This window comes from Canis aureus, chromosome 6, assembly GCF_053574225.1.
Source record: "Canis aureus isolate CA01 chromosome 6, VMU_Caureus_v.1.0, whole genome shotgun sequence".
Classification (NCBI taxonomy): domain Eukaryota; kingdom Metazoa; phylum Chordata; class Mammalia; order Carnivora; family Canidae; genus Canis; species Canis aureus.
In genome coordinates, this window is record NC_135616.1 from 44,436,710 (window position 1) to 44,458,169 (window position 21,460).

General features: G+C 44.9%; 1 protein-coding gene across 7 annotated transcripts in view; it reads left to right on the forward strand.

Annotated features, from left to right (window-relative positions):
* SMYD3 (SET and MYND domain containing 3) overlaps positions 1–21,460 on the forward strand; it is a 792,487-nt gene that overhangs the window by 575,813 nt on the left and 195,214 nt on the right. For all 7 annotated transcript variants that reach the window (XM_077901368.1, XM_077901367.1, XM_077901370.1 and 4 more), the window contains one exon: positions 4,576–4,750. In XM_077901368.1, the coding sequence (XP_077757494.1) occupies positions 4,576–4,750 (175 nt within the window). The remainder of the gene's footprint in view (positions 1–4,575; positions 4,751–21,460) is intronic.

Below are 21,460 nucleotides of genomic sequence, written 5' to 3' on the forward strand. Positions count from 1 at the left end.
AAGAAATAGACCAAGGTAGATGAAAAAGATAGTGCAAGGTCCTTCAGATGCTTTGGGGAAATTAGATCCCAGGCAATAAGAAAATCTGCAAATGAAGTTTCTATCTACAATGTTCTTTAAAGAATTGTACAGAATAGGAGAGGTAGATGGAGAAATGTTACTTTTTTTAGAAGTAAAATAACTAGTTTCTGAAATCTTTATCTAGTGAGTTGTGTTTTGTTTTGTTTTGTTTTGTTTTGTTTTGGTAAAGAATCTGTAATTGATTACTAAAGGAATGGAAAAGGAAGCTGTGATCAGCCCAAGGACCATAGGTTCAGCAGAAGCAAGTGAGTCCACAAAGTCATGGCTTTCTTGGGTAAAATTCGTATATGGATTTCAGGAAGAAATTTAGTTAAAAGCAGGCAAGACATTGATGCTAGATGCTAGCCTGGCCAGACAGCTTTCTCAATGCTTGAATAGCCATACTGAGAAAATGATGCTGCCAGGGTCACTGTTATTCTGGAGTGCTCTGTTCCCACCTCAATCCTCTCCTGCCTTTGGCTCTGTGCTTTGAAGGAAGATACAGAGCCACAGAATTATCTGATTCCCAAAAGTTATAGGTGGGGAGGATGGCAGGGTGGGATGATAGAATCCAGAACTCAAGATCTCTGAAGGTTTGAATGATGCCTGAATCTAAAGAGATTAAATTCAACAAGAATGTATATAAAATGTTGTCTTAGGGTCAAAGAGTTTAAATGTGTAAATATACATCAAGCTTAGCAGCAAAACATGTGGAACAATTTTAGGGCTTTAGTAAATAGCAAAACTTAATCAAATTTAAGAGGATGATATAGCCTCTCAAAAAACTACTATGATCTCAGGCTGTATTAATGGAGAAAAGAAAACAAGAAAGGTGATCTAGGAGTCTGATCATATCCAGAGCTTTTAGTTCAGTTTGGGGTGGGCATATTAGGAAGGATATAGAAAAATCAAAAAAGTTGTGAGGAATGGAGCCAGGATCCGAATGGAGTTGGGTTTTTTGTTTTTTAAGATTTTATTTATTCATCAGAGACACAGAGAGGGAGGCAGAGCCATAGGCAGTGGAGGAGAAGCAGGCTCCCCACAGGACTCGATCCCAGGATCCTGGGATCACGACTTGAGCCAAAGGCAGACACTCAACCACTGATCCACCTGGGTGCCCCCCAAATGGAGTTTGAAACCCCGTCTGTAGGCAGGGTAGGAGATACTAGGAAAATGGTTAGCTCCAGGAATAAGAGTGGACCCTTCTTGGGTTCAAAGGACCATTATACTGCAGAGGAGTAGGCTCATTTGTGTGGTCCTCTGCTGTGGAGTTAGGGCCCTGGATGACCCAGCTACTATTGGATCTCAGTGGGACAAGGCTTCACTGAAAACTGATTCTTCCAGGTGCCTTACCAGTTACAGCCCACCTTTGGGTCCGCGAAGGTTGAAGAGGATGCAGCCCTGCACTCACATGGAAATGAATACCTGTGTTGGTACATAGATCTCTGCAGGGCATCAAAGGCATAGTAGTCAATTCTGGGAGGTGAAAGAAGGTTCCACAGAGGAAGTGACCACTGAGCTATGTCTGGGGCGTGTAGTAGGAGTAGGAGTTCTCCAGGCTGACAGTGAAGAAAGGCGTCCATCAGAGGAGGGGGCCTGTGTAGTCATATGGAGTGTGAGATAATACAGTCATGGAGTCCCCAGTTGTTCACAATCAGGGAGACATGGCAAGGCCTTATACACCATGCACAGGACATGAGGCCTGTGCATGGGGGGCGCCCATGGGAGGATTCTAAGCAGTACAGTAATATGATACTAAGTGACTAAAAGCCCCATGGTCCCAAAATGTTGATTAATTCCCAAGTGGATTTACTTTATTCCCTTTTCTTCCCCCTTAGTCCTCTTACGGTCATTTAAAAGGGTTCAGGAGAAAGGGTATCTGTTCTGTCCTTGGAGGGATTGTTCTGTCTGCTTCGGAGAGGCTCTCTACCCCGCTTCGGTCCAGGGCTCAGCCCCTCTCCGGACCAGAATGACTTGTACGCAACACCAAGCAAATGTCAGTGACTACATTTCTGAGCAAATACAATGTCAGCATTAGCTTGGTGAAAAAGCCTCTTAGTTAAAATTATTCCATTTTTTTGCTCACTGGGGTGTTTTACAGGAAAGGTTTGTCTTGTTTGCCAGGAGACAGTTGCCAGTGTTGTGAAGGGAAATTGGCATGCGGTCCCTTCCAGCTTGCTGGGGGATAAAGTAGATGTATTCCTATCAGTGGCTGCAGAATATCACATCTGGTTTGTATTTCTAAGGCTTGTCACCTCAAACCTCTTTCAAATGAGTTGGAGCATATATAAATGAGTAGGCAAATAGTAATGGAGGTCAAACAACACAATGTTAAAATAAGGCACAAAGTCTTGCCACAGAAATGTCTAGCGTTGTGCAAGAGACAGTCATTCCTCCTGACAGTTCGTCAAATATCTAATCATGGAATGGAAAGCCACAGAGGTTAGCCTGGCAATCTGTTACAAAATCAGTGTATTGCCTGCGATACTGCTTCCCCCCAGCCTCTGGGGATACATTCGGTGCACTTTATATGTACACATCAGATGGATACAAAAGAAAGTCACCAACTCACTTTTCTTCAATAAATTTCCCTTGTCTGAGACCAAAGTTGACTCCTCGGAGACGGGATTCATCCTAAAATCACATAGTGTACGAAAGTATGCAGTAAACACCCTCAGCCGTGCATCATGACACTTGCAATTCTAACCACAGAAGTCATGCCTTGGGGGTAAAGTGCCACGCCTCCAGAGGGTCCCCACTGAAAAGAAACACACCTGTCCTGTGAGGGTTCATAAAGACCTTTGTCCTCACTCACACAAGCCACTTGACTGGATTATTACTAGCGTTTACCAACATTGTGGAGGGCAGCACCGCCAGGTGGCATGGAAGCTGGGAGAGGTGGGTGTCGCTGGAGGGCTCTGTCAGTTCAGGGCAGGGTGTGCTGGGTGCGTACCTGCTGGAGGATGGAGGGGGCTTTGGTTGGGGTGGGGGGCACTGATCGTGAAGAGACTGGATTGTGTGGTGGTGTTGACAGGTAGATGGGGGGGGTTCAGTCCACTCGACCATTTTCATTACACCTAGTCACCATCAAACGTCACATCACTTTGAGAGCTCAGGTGACACCCTCAGAACCTCACATCTCACCCCTGACAGAAGTCACTTAGGTTGAAATCAAAAGCGGTGCCACTTCTGCTGCACCTGAAATCTTCAGGCCTTTTCTTCTAGTGGAAGTGCAGCACGTGAAAGTGGTTGGACGTGGAGCTGCACAGGTTGCAAGGGGTGTGGGGATGGGCCCGCATCCCCCCTAACACCTAACACCCCTGCAGCAGGGGCGCAGAAAGGGAAGTGTGTGCATCCCAGGTGCCTGCACTCTGGCCTTCAGCTGTGCTTCCAGGGTGTTCACCCGGGGGAGATTCAAGGCATGCTCCACATTCCAGACTCCATGCCTCAATCCTCGGGCTGCCTCTGCAAGAGGCCAGGGAATGATAGCTGTTTTAGGAAGTGCAATCGCACCAAGCCTCCACTAGAGGAAGGTATGAACTCACAGCGAATCAGTCAGAGCTGCTTATAAGTGGGTAATGAGTCTTCTCCCTGTCCTTTATTATTGTTTTAAAAGATTTATTTGAGACAGAGAGAGAGTGCAGGGGATGGGGAGGGGGGCACTGAAGGAGAGAGAGAATCTCCAGCAGACTCCACACTGAACATGGAGCCCAACACAGGGCTCAACCCAATGACCCTAAGATCATGATCTGACCCCAAGTCAAGAGTTGGACGCTGAACCAGTACCACCATCCAGGCACCCCTCCCTGTCCTCCTTCAAGCATCCTTTCTCCTGCCCTGCCTGCAATTTATGTGCAAGAGCCATGTTAAGATCCTTTTCTTTAGGGGTTCAAAATAAGAATCTTTTTTGTTGTTAAGTATCGGCTTGGATCCCTTCCACTTTATAATCAAAAAGCTTCAATGTGAGACCCGGTGAAGATATATCTCTTCAAGTTCTTCTCTTCCTATGTTCCTGTGGGTTGGACCCCCGGCTTCCTGTTGGCCCCCGGTTCAGAGGACCCAGGGGGCAGAAAGGAGCTCCTCCTTTTAAAAATGGAATCTGTCTGAAGCTTCTTTAATTTCCGATTGGTTTCCTAACAGAGGCTAATAGAAATAATTTAAACTGAACTAACTTAATCGGTAGTTTGGTATAATCAGCAGCTGCATTATTTCATGACTAGCTTTCAAGAGAATACATATCAGAGCGTGAAGAAAGCATGGCTCTTCGGAAGTCTTAATCCCCCCAAAGTACAGGCTTGGTTGGAAGACGGTTTGTTGGCGTAAACAGAATTTACTTCCCTGAGATGCCTCTTACACATGTTTGTTCCTCAAGTATGTTTTCAGGCAGCTCATCTGTGTAAAATAATGGGCTCTTCCCTCCCTCCTGTGCCTGGGAGCTCTTCAGCCTCTTGGAGAATCTCGTTTTGCTTGTTTTCTTGGTGGAGACAATGAATCCTTAACTAAGGTTAATAACAGAGTGGGAACAGGTGCTGGCCATGTGCCAGACGATCATCAGCAGCAATGCCGAACGGCTTCCTGACATCAACGTCTACCAGCTGAGGGTGCTTGACTGTGCCATGGACGCCTGCATCAACCTCGGTCTGTTGGAGGAGGCATTGTTCTACGGAATTCGAACCATGGAGCCGTACCGGTGAGTCCTGGGGGGAGGGCCAGGCCAGAGGATTGCCATCCTGCGATCATTCTGATGACCACTTCTTACTGGGTCCTGCCGTGTGCTTCTCCGTCAATGTGTAAGAGCTAACCGGGTTTTGCTCACCTGAGCTCGTGAGGTTCCTGCCATGTGCCAGGCTGTGGGGGTGCAGAGACGAGTGAGCTGCAGTCTCTGTGGAGCCTGTGATCACCATGCCGTGTGCTGCTGGCGGCGACCGGGCAGAGGCAGAGCATTGGGGGCAGCCAGGGGCATACGGCGGGTACTCAGCCCAGGGGAGGCCGTGTCCTTAGCCTTTGCTGACACCAGTGAGGATGGCCCATATGGGGCCCTCGGTCTAGCCGATGGATGATGGCCTCTTCCACTTGTCAGGGCTTTATGGTTCCCAGGTGCCTTCATGTGAATCAGGTGACCCCATGACCACCTCCTGTCCTGAGCTGGAGAGCAGGGACACAGCCTGCACCCAGACATGTTGTGGAGTCAGGTGAAGAAGCTATTGCAACTGTATCTTGACTGACCGAAGCTCCTTCAGCTGAGTGGGTGTTTTGTCCCTAGATGTTCTTGTGACTCACAGGAGCTCTGGCAGCATTCATGTCTAGTGCTGCAGGTGTGGTGCTGGTGGGTGTGGGCCCAGGTTTGCCATGGGCCAAGACCATGAGTTTGGAAGTCAGGATAGATCAGCCCAAGGGAAAGGGCTCAGAGTCATTCATACGGTCATGTGAGGTTGGAACAACCATCTCCAACACAGAACAGGTCACCTATTGCTGGGAAGGTGCCCTGGAGCCTGGAAGGCATGGGGAGGGTGGGAGGTCCCTTCTGGGGAGCCCTGAACACCGTGCAAATACGATGTCAGCCCTGAGGGCCTAAGCCAAGGGAGAACCCAGGTCTTAACCCACGCCATGTGGGACAGCAGGTGAGGGAGGGGGGCAGAGTCCGTGGAACTGCCCATCTGCACTTGAAGACAAGCCTCAGGAGGTGGCTGAGAGGGGAGGTTACCAGGATCAACCTAAGAAGAATGGAAGCAATCAGGATCTAGGATCTCAGTTCAAGCAAGGGTGGGAAGCGGGAAGTGAGACACAGAGTCAGGAAGCCAGGCCTGGGCCAGGAGCACTGAGCAGGCCAGGAGAAGCTTGAAGGCCCCACCAGCTGGGTGGACGACAGGGGTGTACAGACCAGCCACCGCACCAGGGAGCCCCGAGGGTGTTTCCAGAGCTTCCGTACGTGGCTTCTACCACTGCCTTGAGGTCGGACAACTCTGGAATCCAGACTGTGAGTCAGCTCGAATCAAACTTTAGAACAGATTGCCTTCAGGGCTGAGACTGTAGACTTTCCCATAGCATGAAATGTCTGCTCAGGATGATGAATCTTGTGGGTTTTCAGAAAATATGAACTGAGCACAAAGAGATAAGGCTCTGTTCTCTGAGCTCCAGTGTTGCAATGAGAGGCAGGTCTGGGATGGTTGGTGTCACCTCTCTGAACTCTCGGGCTGGGTCTCATGAAGCCAAACTACAGGATGAGTGGTTGGGCTGCAGCCAGGAGATGCAGGCCCCACCCCCCCACACTCCGGCTGGTGCTGACATGTGCCCGCTCCTGCCCTACCCCCTGTCCTTTGCACACCCAGGCTGTCCTCTGGGCCGCTCTGTGCACAGATACTTGATACTGCTTCCCCACTTTGGTGCTGCCTCTGCACGTAATTTTGAATTTTCTTTCCCTACACCTATTAAGGCTTCTCCAAAGGACGAACTTACCCCTTAATTAACTGGCAATTTCGCTGACTTGAGTCAGACAAAGGAGCCTTTCTTGTCAGTGAGGCCACATCCACCAGAATGGACTCCATATTGTTTGGAAAACGTGGTTATATTTTTCTGGTGTTTGGCAGGTCACAGTCTCTCTGTAGGGGTACACTGTATTCATGTGCTGGGGGACAGACTTCCTAGCCTCCTCAGTTTCTCTTCCCCGGAGCTTAAGAAGTTGCCGTGTGGTGTTCTGTGTTTCCAAAAATCCTGTCTATATGGATTGATCCTTTCCAAAGAGAGGGATCTGAACAGTGTACTTGCAGCAGTATTGTAGAAGAAGAGCTATGCATAACCAAGCTGTGAGCAGTGACAGGTTGGATGCTGTTGTTCTATGCCTTTATTCCCCGTTAGCTCACCAAAAGTGAGAACAGGCAGCAAATGGTTCAGATGCTCTGCAAGTCCTTTAACAATCCGAACATGCAAGGCAGGAATCCACAAGTTGCTGGTGGTGTCCACCCCTCATGTGTGCACAAGGGAGGTTCTGCCGTGGGCCGTCACCACCGACATGGTGTCCCCACACATGCTCGAGGTGGGCCTTTGGTTCACTATTGGCCAAGGACATGGGCAGTTAGCTCAGCGTGAGTTATTGGGAAGTAACCTGATTGCCACCTGCTCTAACAGTTTTACAAAGTCAGTATACTGTTTGCAACAGCCAGATTGAGGTCAAGACTCTAGGGATGATTTTCTCCTCCTGACCTTGGCTGAATTTTTGTTTCATAAAGTATATTGGCATTAATTCACACACAACAAAATTTATCATCTTTAGCTCTTACCATTTCTTCTGAGAGCATTGTGATTATATGTGCTTGGTCATCTGTACTGTAGCATTATGAACATTAATCAGAGGGAAAGCAACTTAAAGGTATTTCATAAATTTTCATTAAAAATTTAATTAAATTAAAAAAAATTAATTAAGTAAAATCTTAACCATAAGATCGGCTGGGTCCCAAAAGTTAGTTTGCCAGTGGTAATTTGGAGCTCAGGAAGCGTTTTCCTGTTGAAGAAGGTGTTAAGGATTATGGTGGTATCACCAGACTAGCCCCTGAAAGTCTGCTCAGCCCCTAATATTACCAGTGTATGCTACACATTTGTGTACAAATAAAAAGAGAAAAATATAAAAACGAAACTGAATGTAGTTTGAAACTTAAAATTTAAATGATGCTGAATATAAAATCAAACTTGGTTTTCTTTAGGACCGAGAGAAAGCTCTAGATATACAGAGGGCTTGCTCTGTTACCTCCACAAGTGTTGTGGTAACCCAATTTTTGTTTTAAGAAAAACACGGACTTCTAGGAAAGGATGTTTTCAACAGAACACAAATAAAAGTCACCCTCATCTTTCGAAGACCTGTTCCACTCCCTAAAGATAACCACAAAAAATAAATAAATAAAAATAAAGATAACCACATAAGTTTCTTTCCTAAAGTTTTCAGTGTGTGTACCTAACCTTCCATTTGTAATACACATGCCTGATTGTTCAGAGCCACCATTCTACTCTGTTTCCTTACGCCCTCAGAGATCCTCGTTTGCCCTCTCTCTCACTTCTTCCCTCAAAGCTGCTTACCCGGGCTCTTCCATTTTCCTCCCTCTTCTTTCCTTCTCTCTCCTCTTCTTGTCTTTCTTGTGGAAAGACTCAGTCCCAATCTGCATCTGCTAGGTGTCCCCAATAAACCGGTGGGTGAAGAAAGGGAAGCCAAGAATTCTCCTGAGTGGGCAGAGAAGAAAATCCCATGTTCTGTAACTGCTGTCACTTACTAAAAGCATGGACATCAGTCCAGACCAGTTTCTGAATATCAACCTCATTCTTTTTGACAGATACATTGACTTTCATTTTATGAATGTACTGTAATTTGTACACTAGTCCCTACTATTTCCATTTATGGTTACTATATCAAGAAATACCACTACCATTGGGACACCTGCGTGGCTCAGTGGTTGAGCATCTGCTTTTGGCTCAGGGTGTGATCCCAGGGTCCTGGGATTGAGTCTTACATTGGGTTCCCCACAGGGAGCCTGCTTTTCCCTTTGCCTATATCTCTGTCTCTGTCTCTCATAAATAAATTTTAAAAATCTTTAAAAAAAATACTGCCATTAGCATCCATGTACTTGAACCTTTGTGTACCAGTGTGACCAATCTATTGGGTAAATCCATATGATAAATTCCTTTTTTAAGAAAAGATTTTATTATTCATGAGAGATGCAGAGAAAGAGGCAGAGACACAGGCAGAAGCATATTATCAGTTCCTAAATGCTAACATACTGCATCAAAATGTATGTTCATTTTAACGGGGGATAATGACCACCAAATTGTGTCCCCCATCCACCAAGATGTCACTTCCCTAAAAGAATTGAAAATGGAAAAAAAAAAAAAAAGAATTGAGAACAGGGGACACAGTTTCTAATATATCTGACCCAAATTCATTTCAAAATATAGGAGTCTTCCCTTTTCCTTGACCAAAGCCTGCTCTTAAATGGTCAGGTTTGCTGGTATTGACTGACAAAATAGTATTTTGTGGTGGTGGGAAGGACATTTTTGTGAGTCTCCTAGGAAGGCACAGAAGAACACGAACCATGAAGGGATTTGAACAAGCAGGTGTGGGATCAGAGACTGAGTAGCCGCACTGGATCCCCCTCATCGGGGAGAAGGCTGAAAGAGTGATCTCCCCTCGCATGGTGTCCTGTGCTTTGTTGTTAGAAGTGGTGGCAAAATGGAAGTGGAAGGCAGCTGGTGCTCTGTGTGCAAGACATGTTTACAAGCCAGGTGTTTGTGACTCCAGGATTGCCAGTGATTACACAGCAGCCCTGCCGGGTTCATTTTGCCAGCGATTTTTTTACTTTTCCCTCAGAAGCTTTGGCAGATAAGTTGACAAAGTGCAAGGTTTCATCACAGCAGTGCCCGCCACTGCTGTTTCCAAGCTGGCTTTTCTTCTGAAGACCTGAAATTGCTCTTTGGTGGGGTTTTGTCATCAATCAGTATGTTGTGGTCCAGGACCTAGCGGAGCTTGTGGGTGCCATGTGGGTATTGTGGGGACCTGGGAATATAGGTGCTGTGCAGGTGGCATGTGGATGACATGGGGTCCTGAGAGAGCAGGTGCGATTGGGGGTACTATGGGTGCCCTGGAAACCTGGGAGAGTGCTGGGCACAGTCCCTCAGCAGGCACTTACCTGGGCCCGCCTGTGCTGGACCCTCATCTCTGTATGGCACAGATGCTGTTCAGGAGCCCCGTGATGATGCTTCTGTCCAGGTACCTGTCAGTAAAGCTCACTCCTACAGGGCAGGGTCCTTAGCCGAGGTATTACCTAGTATGAAATCTTCCTCTGCCACGCTCACAGAATGGGACCTAGAGAGTACACCAGAGCCAGGACTCTACCCAGGAGGGGACCCGAGTGCTTGCACTTTATGCAGTGTTCCGGTCACTTACCTTGTTGGCCGTTTGCCCTCCATGGTGAGGCTTTCAGAACTGTCTCCCCCAGTGAGTGAATAGACATTTTATTCTCTGCTTGCGGATGTGGACAGTAATCCTTTGGCCACTTAATCATTTTTTTCCACACTGTAACTTCCCATTAAGGTATCTTTGGCCAAACCCCTGTCCAAGATTTTGAGCTGTGTGTTTGTGTCAAATACTGAGTCACTTGATCCACCTAACCAGGGCCCCTTTTCCTTTGCTACTGATTTTCTAAGGCTGGTTTCTTAGCCATGGCCCCTCGGTCTGGACACAGGGGTGACTGCCTGCACAGCAGTGTGCAAACTGGTCCATTGAGGCCCAAGCATTTTTAATTTAAACTTTTTAATGTCAGTTCCCAGGGGCTCTCTTATTTTGGAGTCTAGAAATGCAACAAAGGAAACAGCAAGGAGGAGGGGGAAGAGGAGGGAAGAGATGAACAGGAGCCAGCGTTAGGGACAGTCTCCACTGCACTCACATACTGGTTCTTTAACCACTGACTTGCGCACACACCTAACATCCTGTGCTCCACAGGGACAAATAACCTTCAGCTCACACATGGTGGGAGGGTGAAGGAGAGCACTGTGGGCAGTCTCTAGGACTGGACTTCTCTAGGGGAAGTAGAGAAGTTGCAATCTCTTTTGTGGTGATCAGCTCCTCCCCATGTGCCCCATGGCCCCACAGCCTTAGACACTTAGCTCGGCCTGCCACTTGTATATTCGGGCAAAGTTGTATTTAGAGGCCAGCTGTGCTGGATGGTTCCAACCCTAAGCCCATGAGCTGAGTGACAGTGACCCAGCTTTATGGTCCTAGCTCTGGAAGAGGAATCAAGGGCAGCCTTTGTATGGTGCTGGCATAAAGCTCTGTCCCTCCAGCCCCTCTGAAAACAAGGAGGCAGTGGCTATGGCCTTACCCGCTCTCCTGCAGCAACTCTTCTCTCATTGCTGCCACCCCACGCCTCCGGCATTTGAACAAGTGTTCTGGATGCTGACAGAGCTCCAGGTGATGGTGGAAGATAGGTTTGGGACATCTGGCAGCTTCACAGACCAAGCCCTAATCCACCTTGGCTTTTTCCTACCTGACTTAAGGCTGACACAGAGTGATCAGGTGCTGCTGATACATGTACAGCCCCGACTGGGGAGGGGGAAGGTGACCTCTAGCATGCTGCATGTGGCAGAGGATGTACAAGGGCTGTATTCAACTTAATCTCCTCTTTAAAGGTCTTATCTCCAAATACACAACCTGAAATACTGGGGGTTCTGGCTTTAAGATGGGAATTTTGGAGGGACACAGTTCAGCTCCTAACACCAGCAATATCCATCTTGGCCGTTGCCTCCCAATTCTCCATCCCTGGAAAATACCAGTCCCAAGGATCACCCTCCCACACATACTTATTTCTTGTGTATTTGGACCTATTGGAAGTCAACTTTCTGGCTTGGAAAATGAATTTCTTGCTTCTGGGGCTTCCAGTTGAGTTCAGGAGCTCTGAGGGTACCCAGCAGCCAGGGCTAGTCTCCTTGGGTCTCTAGGAATAACAGTGGTAAACCTCAATACTCAGGTCACAACCAGCCCAGTGCAATATGAGTAGTGGATACTAGTTGTTCACCAGAGGGTTCCTTCTCCCAGAATCCGGCATTCAGGGAGATACTGATGGCGGAATATGATAATTTGATATGGCTTTTTTAATGCGACTCCTTTGACACAGCCTTAAAATAAAATGCTGAAGTTCTCAGCTACCTTTATTATAAAACAATATATAAAATAGAGGTTCTTTCCTGAGAAAGAATCTGCCTAGGACACGTTTGGGTTCTTCAGCCCCATCAAAAACTGACCAGGTGGTTAGGTATTAACAAAAATTATACATACATATATATGCAGTGGCATTTCTGACACCCTGGGACCGTGTGAGTGGTAGTGGTAAGAAGCCTGTAGTACAAGTTAGGTGACTATATACATTCTGGCCTGGGTGATCTGTGACAGCATGACACTACTTGTATTTTGCATTTTAGATCTTCCCTTACCTGGGGCAAGGATATTGATTCTTTGCTCCAAACCCCAATAGCCATGAGTCAGTGCTATCCATTGCTGCAGTCTTCCCTGCTTTTGGGCCCCCATGGTAGGCCAAGACCCAAGAAGCATATAACTTTTCTCTGTCATCATCAGAGAGTGAATCCCAGAACTTCTAATTTCATTTTTTTTAATTTTTTAAAGATTTTATTTATTTATTCATGATAGACATAGAGAGAGAGAGAGAGGCAGAGACACAGGCAGAGGGAGAAGCAGGCTCCATGCCGGGAGCCCTATGCAGGACTCGATCCCGGGTCTCCAGGACCGTGCCCTGGGCGGAAGGCAGGCGCCAAACCACTGAGCCACCCAGGGATCCCCCAGAACTTCTAATTTCAAATCAGGATCAGTAATCCCACATTACTACCACCTTCCATTGAACTTAAACCCAAGCCAACAACAAAACATCCCCTTCTGCTCATGGCACCTTTGTGGGTTATAGTTACCCTTGTACATAAATGATACTTTCCTGTAGTAGCAACGTCTCTGAATGGAATATGCTGCCCAGCCACTCAGCTGCCAGCTTTGGCTACCTGCTTGGATTTTTGTTTTGAATTGCATTGTTAAAGGCCCTTCCAGATTCATATTCACTCATCTCCTGGGAAGTACCTGGGCAAACAGAGGTCCAAGGTCTAGTAAGGTGTTCCCTGATCAGTCCTGGTTCAAGGGAAATCACCCAAGTGGCCATGTGATCAGACTTGTAGTCTGTGTATTTCAGATCTCTGCTAGCAGTTGAAGAATATACCCCCTGAGTCTCTTTAATTAGTGATCCTCACACCTTTAGTTTAAAGCAACGTGTAAAATACCCATCTAACACTTTTTTTTCCCATCTCTCCTTCACCAAATCCTACTCCTTCTCATGCTCTAAACCCTTCCTTTATCACTCAAGCTTCCAGTCAAGGACCATGCCCTAGGAAGGTGCCAGACTCTTCAGGACAGCATGACTCATTCTAGCACTTGGCCTACCGGGCAAGGCACAGACCAGGAGAGGAGCACCAGCCATCCACCTTTGGATAACTCCCCACTTGAAGTTTTTCTCCAAGCCAGCCTGAAGGGACCCGCTCTGTGACCCACCCTGGTGGCAATGTCCCAGGAAAACAAAAGTTCCCACTTGTAGCTTTCACCGCATCCATGGATGCTCATTCTCCATGAAAATCTTCCTTTTCCTCAACTCTGATGCATAAGGTACTGATTCCAGGGTCTGCGTTTGTGCCCCAGCTGTTCCCCTCTTTGGGCCTGTTCTCTGAGGATATCCTTGTTCTGGCTCATGCTCTCTCTCTCTCTCTCTCTCTCTGTCCCTCCCTCCCTCCCTCTCTCCCCACTGCAGACCCTCCCTTGTTTCCCATCCCATCAAGGACAAGAATACCAATTCTTTTTGCTCAAAAATCCCACAGCCATGGACCAAACCCATCCATTCCCACACCTACACCTACTTTGATTCTTGAGACCCAAGGCTAGGACAGAACACAGGAAATACTCTTCCTCTGTTGTGTTTGCCTGATTCCCAGGAAACAACCTCCTTGTGGAGCAAGATGAAAGCCATAGCCTAGCCCTGGGGCTGGGTCACCTGCACGGGAAAACGTTGAGTCTTGTATGGTCACCAGTGTGTATATGAACAGCATGTGCTCTGAGAAATGGCCTGTAGTCTTCCTACTTAGAAAAGCATTCCAAAATAAAAACATTTCCCATGGGGTTCACTTTTTTTTTTTTTTTTAACTTTCACAAGCCATCACTGAGCTCTTTGACTCTCCTGACAGAAAATCTTCAGTTTCTTATTACAACAAATTGTACCCTAAGCAGCAGGATATCCAATCCTAGGGAATCTTGTGGGATGCATTGAATTTCTACTATTGAATCAATCTCTTGCTTGGCTGCCTCTGCAGCTACATAGCTGCTCTTTTCCTTTTTCTCAGTTCTTGGAAGAGAGAGTAGAAAAAAAATCCCATTTTCCCCTGTAGGGAGCCAGCAGAAAATCAGGTAGGCCTGAGAAATGGGAAATGGTGAATATAACTGTAAATGACTGAAGGAGAATCGGCTAAAATCAATTTGAATTTTATGGAAAGTACATGTTTTGTGATTAAAAAACAAATTTATCAGCATACACACATGCTATTTATTTGTGTATTTTAAGGAAACCCCATCCTGAGTTTTCAGAAATTCTCCAGGGACAGATGAATGGAGCCTCAGACTGTAGGTGAAACTGTTCTGTCAACACTCATAAATCCGATCACTGATAGAGAATGGTGATAGCGTTTGTAAGGAACAGTAAGAGGTCCTTGAAGGAAATGGAAGATGGGGAGTAAGTGCCCCCCAAATGATAGTTCCTAGTCTTTGAGATAGCCAAGTCATTCTGAGCACAAAAAAAATATCCTTTGGGCTGGACAACACACAAAGCTTGAGCTCGTGACAGCATACTGGCTGGAAAATATGTCCAGTATACTTAACGTATGTTCAAGGGAGGTGGCTCCTGCCCCGTTCTAGGAAACTGGGCTGCAGGGGACGGTGGACTGTGGCCCCCAAGCAGGCAGAGGGCAGGGGGCCTGGGGACAGTTGGTGCGCGGGGGTGCAGACGTCGCCTGCTCTGCCAAGAGGCAATGGATGATGGAAATCTCTCTTACCACATAAAGGACACCAATCATACTATCCCACTGCCCTTCACAGTTAAAGAGGAACAAATCTGCTTTCACTTGTAATGGGAAGTATCACCGTAATATCCTCCCAAAGTAAGATAAATTGAGTCCAACAATCATAAAAGCATCTGCCAGCCATTTGTTAGCAGCATCGTTCAAGAGGAATAGGTGAAAGGACTTTAAGAACTCTCCTCTACCTTTCAACTCCCTTAAACTGAAAAGGAATGGCTATTATTTATTCAGAGCCTGCGTAGACCAGGCAGCTTGCTTGTCCTTCCAATCTTCACAGCCGCAGTACAGAGGAAGTTAGCCTGTAATACCTTCCATGTGAGGAGGTGGAGAACGAGGCCGATGTGACTTGCCCACCCTGTGGCAGAGCTAGGCTTTGCACTCATACCTCACATTCATTTATTTTATTTTTGTCATATTTACATAAAGGGCTTTGGAGTCAACTTGAACCCAGATTTCCTTGGTTACAAGGATCTAGACCAGTTACTACACTATAGAGGGCTGGGTGGTCTTTCCAGCTACACCACCCACCTTCCTACTATGTGAATCTGTCAAGATTCTTTTTATTGCAAGTGACAGAAATCCACCTCTGACTGCCTGACTGAGGAAGAGTGTCGGCTGCCCCTTTCCCAGAGAGAGGGAAAAGAGGTCCAGTCCAGGAAGCAGAGGTGAATGAAGGAATGGCGAGATCTCCGTTCCTTCACTCAAGCATTGCCCGACACCAAATTTGCCCCTGTACCGTGCAGTTACATGAATGCTTAGGCTGATAATTTTCATGTTGTTATCAGCCAGTCTGAATTGGATTTCTTGGTTCATATAAAAAATCCTAACTTCTCTATCTAGGGGGCTGAGAGGGGGCTAGTACAGTGGCCAAGAAAGCTCTGTAACTTCAGTTTGCATTGTTGCAAGGATAGTATCAACATCCAGGGATCGGAGGTGTGCATCCATTGCAGCATGGCTAAAGTGATCTAGCTAAGAGTGACCAGGATGAGAAGAACTTTGTAACCACATTGGATGAGAAATGGTTGATGGGAAATGGAGATGTTTTGTCACAAGGTGAAAAGATTTTGTGAAGGACAAGCAGACATGTGATCAATTTTCAGATATTTGAAGGACTGTCATGCAGGAAGGGAGTAAAGCCCTCGTGACAGAGGGGGAGAGGCAGGCCATGGGACCTGGGATTAGAGGGAGATGCATTTCAGCCAGGGTATTAGGATGAGTAGCTTAGAACAATTCAGGTGCCCCTAAATGGACCATTCAGTTTGGAAAAGTTCTAAATTCCCCGTCTTTGAAAGTGTTCACACAGTAGGTGACCATCCGCTGGATTTTTTAGAAAGAATTCCTGTGTTGGGTGGGAGGGTGTCCAGATAAGCTTCAGTGCCCCTTCTGGCTGAGAATCTGAGTTCCAGAACCCTCCCAGATCTCTTCAGTTTCAGTCACAAAGTACAGAAATAAACCGGCTCAACTCTACTTGCCTATGGCTTTGATGACCATTACCTCCTGGTCTATGCATGCATGCCCTTTAAGCCTTCCTCTGCCTGGCCCTAAGAGAACATCCTGAGGGACAATTAACAGCTTTGATAGCTTGTCTTTTTTTTTTCTGTGACGTAGGAGGTGATGAATAAGATAAGTGAAGTGTAGCTGTCTCACAGTTTGGTATCACATATGCATGGAGACAGTTACCCATATAGCCACATGTGGATGTATTCATATAAACTTGAAAGTATGTATTTCTAATCAGTGGCATGGTATTTTTTAAATTGAAATGGTTGGTTGCTAACCTCTAAAAAGTAGGAGATTTTTATACTTTAAAAAAAAAAGTCTAGGATTCTAACTTTGGGAAATTGGAAGTCCTAGTGACAGTGGACATGTGTCCCCAAAGCAAGGAGCAGCAGAGCTAGGCTGCCGTGGCCTTTCTCTTTTCTTTTCTTTTTGCTTTTTTTTGAGAGTAAGAGACAGCACAGCTGGGGGAAGTTGTAGTTACAGTAGAGAGAGAGGGAGAAGCAGGCTCCCCACTGAGCAGGGAGTTCCATGTGGGGCTGATCCCAGGACCCTGAGACCACGACCCGAGCTGAAGGCAGATGTTTCACTGACAGAGCCACCCAGGCGCCCCAATAGTAGCCTCTTTCAACCTGGCATGTGCTGGCTCCCCAGCACTCCCCACCAGGCCAGCTTTGCTGGTCCGCCTCCTCTCCATCCCAATGGGCTTGTCTGTGCTCCTGCCCTAAATGCTGCTTTGTCCCCTACTCCACTCTCTGCTGGCATTTACCACATTGGCCTGTTTGAGCAGGAGAGTTTTAAAACGTGAAGACATTCTGCTTCTCAGACCCAAAGAACATAGAGGGAGAAATGAAACACTTCATTCTTGCTCATGAGTTTGCCATGTTTCAGTGTTTTAAGTTAATACAAAATGTGGATTATTCACTCTTAGAGATGGATGAATGGAACATAAAAGTATGCAGATTTATAGAAATACAGCATCTGGATAAAACCTACGTTCCCTTTCTCGCTGGTTCCTTGTTAATCAGTTTCTCATTCATATGCTCCAAGGATGCTATTTTTCAGGACCTCCAGGGCATGCATCTGACTCCTTTCCTGTTAAGTAGTGTTTTCCAGAGAACTTACCTGGGGATAATTGTCCCATTGATAAAATATGAAGAAAGGATCCTCATCAAATGAGTTCAGGTCAAGCTAGGTTAACTAAAACAGCTTCAGGTCAGTTTGCAGAAAATCAATTAATGAAGTCAGTTCACCAAATACCAATTCCAGCAGAGATCCATTTGCCAAATTTACCAGTGGTGATTTAGCAGTTCTTTCAGGAATGTTCAGCCTGGATCAGTGATACTGAAAAATGCTTTCCTGAATATTAACTAACCTTGAGATGCTTCCTGACATATTACTAAAACAAAACAAAACAAAACAAAAAAAACAAAAAAAGGAAAATCTGGAAGGTTGGTAAAACAGAACTCAGTACTATTTGAAATGCAGTTTTTCTGTATCTAGGTTTGGCACTCGGTGTGTGTTGGGATTGTTTCGGCTATATTTGGTTTCTTTTCTGTGTTTTTGAAATGTTATTTTCTTTTGGCTTTCAGTTTAAGTGTTTGTAATGTTCTTTCACTGATTCCTAACTAACTTATTAGCTTTAATTTTGCATTTCTATCGATTGAGAATTTAAATTAGATTTAGATTAATTTAAGCCTCTGATATTTGAGGGATGCTTTTGAATTTATGTTTAATTTAAATGTTAATTGCTAGAGATACTAAATTAAGGCTGACAGGCCACTGGAGGAATTGTGAAAAGAAAAATTTTAAATGCCTGACATTTTAAACAAAGTTAAAGAACGATGTTCAGAAACACCCAAAAGAAACCAGAATCAGCCAAAACAATCTCATTCGTAGAAAATTATCCATTTATATTAATTTGTCTTACTCTCTTCTTCACTGTTTCATATTCTTTTGCTACTTACACATTCCTGTCACAGCTTTGAAAGCATTGCCGTTACAAGTCACAAATCTGCAGGTAGAAAAAAAGTGACGGTTGGTAAATTTATTAAAATCAGCAAATCAGGGGGCACCTGGGTGACTGCGCCTGCCTTCAGCTCAAGGCATGTTGCTGGGGTCCTGGGATCCAGTCCAGCATCGGGCTTCCTGCATGGAGCCTGCTTCTCCCTCTACCTATGTCTCTGCCTCTCTCTTTCTCTCTCTCTCTGTCTCTCGTGAATAAATAAATAAAGTCATTTTTAAAAGATCATTTATCAAGTTGCTCTTTCAGTGAAATGACCTGCTTTCTTTCAAATGAAGTTAAACTGGTTTCTTTCCTGCAGGACTTCTCAGGGTTTTTAGTAAACTAACATACGTTTTGAATCACCAGGAAAGGCACTGCAAACTCAAATACCCATAAAAGCTGTGAACTACATATCAACTATGGAAATTATCCACTAGCTATGGGAAAATAAAGTTTTAGCTTATACTATTCTTTTTTTTCTTTTTTTCTTCTCATTTTATACTATTACTCTCATTTCTTGTTCCATTAAAAAGGATACTTATTTAATTCTTTTTAAAGGCTACCTGTGAAAGGCCAAACAACATCCTGAAATTTCTATTTCTTGTTTCATCAACTTTAGGCAGTATCTCCTGATTTTGTGCTGTATTAGAGATTTAGTTACTCTCATTCTTGATGGAAAATGAGAATAGAAAATTCTCGGTTCAAAATAGTTTTCTTTTTTATTTTTATTTTTATTTTTATTTTTTATTGGTGTTCAATTTGCCAACATATAGAATAACACCCAGTGCTCATCCCATCAAGTGTCCCCCTCAGTGCCCGTCACCCATTCACCACCCCCCCCACCGCCCACCTCCCTTTCTACCACCCCTAGTTCCTTTCTCAGAGTTAGGAGTCTCTCATGTTCTGTCTCCCTTTCTGCTATTTCCCACTCATTTTTTTTCTCCTTTCCCCTTTATTCCCTTTCACTATTTTTTATATTCCCCAAATGAAGGAGACCATGTAATGTTTGTCCTTCTCCAATGGACTTATTTCACTCAGCATAATACCCTCCAGTTCCATCCACATCGAAGCAAATGGTGGGTATTTGTCATTTCTAATGGCTGAGTAATATTCCATTGTATACATAGACCACATCTTCTTTATCCATTCATCTTTCTATGGACACCGAGGCTCCTTCCACAGTTAGGCTATTGTGGACATGGCTGCTATAAACATCGGGGTGCAGGTGTCCCAGCATTTCACTGCATCTGTATCTTTGGGGTAAATCCCCAACAGTGCAATTGCTGGGTTGTAGGGCAGGTCTGTTTTCAACTCTTTGAGGAACCTCCACACAGTTTTCCAGAGTGGCTGCACCAGTTCACATTCCCACCAACAGTGCAAGAGGGTTCCCCTTTCGCCACATCCTCTCCAGCATTAACAATGAGACTGAAGACAGAGAAATTAAGGAGTCAATCCCATTTACAATTGCACCCAAAAGCATAAGATACCTAGGAATAAACCTAACCAAAGAGGTAAAGGATCTATACCCTAAAAACTACAGAACACTTCTGAAAGAAATTGAGGAAGACACAAAGAGATGCAAAAATATTCCATGCTCATGGATTGGAAGAATTAATATTGTGAAAATGTCAATGTTACCCAGGGCAATTTACATGTTTAATGCAATCCCTATCAAAATACCATGGACTTTCTTCAGAGAGTTGGAACAAATTATTTTAAGATTTGTGTGGAATCAGAAAAGACCCCGAATAGCCAGGGGAATATTAAAAAAGAAAACCATAGCTGGGGGCATCACAATGCCAGATTTCAGGTTGTACTACAAAGCTGTGGTCATCAAGACAGTGTGGTACTGGCACAAAAACAGACACATAGATCAATGGAACAGAATAGAAAATCCAGAAGTGGACCCTCAACTTTATGGTCAACTAATATTCAACAAAGGAGGAAAGACTATCCACTGGAAAAAAAGACAATCTCTTCAATAAATAATGGTGCTGGGAAAATTGGACATCCACATGCAGAAGAATGAAACTAGACCATTCTCTTGCACATACACAAAGATAAACTCAAAATGGATGAAAGATCTAAATGTGAGACAAGATTCCATCAAAATCCTAGAGAAGAACACAGGCAACACCCTTTTTGAACTTGGCCACAGCAACTTCTTGCAAGATACATCCATGAAGGCAAGAGAAACAAAAGCAAAAATCAAAATAGTTTTCAATGACAATTTTAAAAGCCCGTTTCACTGTTTTCTAAGATCTGTTATTTCTGGTGTATGTTGGATTGGGGTTCCTTTGTCAATCACCCGTTTTACATTTCTTTAAGTTTTTAGGTTCTTCTGCCTTTGATGTTCTGAAAGTTCACACACTGATGTGTGTTGGCATAGATGTTTTCTTATTGAACCTATACCCTTTCATTTTAAGGACTCTCATCTCCCTTCATCTCTGGGGAAACTTTTCTTTATTTTTTCCTTTTTAATCTCATTCCTACTGTTTTCTCTAATCTTTTATTCAGAAAGTCCTGGCAGTCAGATGCTAAGCTTCTATGTATCCAATGTCTTGGGCCTTTTGCTTTACATTCTGGGAGTTATCCTTGACTTTATCTTTGAGACTTTTAATAGAATTTTTCTATCTCAGCAATTTTTGTGCTTTATAAAAACTCTTTCTTATTCTTGAATGGCTTCTTGTTCATAGCTCTCTATTATTTTTTGGACACATCTTCTTGAATCTCACTAAGGGTAATTTGCCTTGTAAAAAATTCCCTTCCGTTTGCTGAATGATCTTGGTTTCTTCCAAATTCTCCCCCACCCCATTTATTCTGGTCTTTTTCTTGCTGTGCACTTTTCTTGAATTTTAGATGCTTCCTATTTGTCCATTCATATTAACATCTTGAGATACAATTCATATACTATGTAATTTACCCATTTAAAGTTCACAACTCAGTGCTTTTAATATATTCACACAGCTGTGCATCTGTCAGCTTTAGAACATTTTTAGTATCTCCCCCTAAGAAAACTCCATGCTCCTTACCTGTTAGCCCCAAACCCTCTCCCTCATCTCCTCTGCCCCAAACAACCACTGTCCATTCATATTGGAAAATAGAGGTTAGAAGGACTGGCTTGTTCTCTGGGGGTTTCAGAATGGAAGTCAATGAGTGTCTGAGTGACTCCATCAGTTAAGCATCTGACTCTTGATTTCTGCTCAGGTCATGATCCCGGGGTCCTGGAATCAAGCCCCAATGATA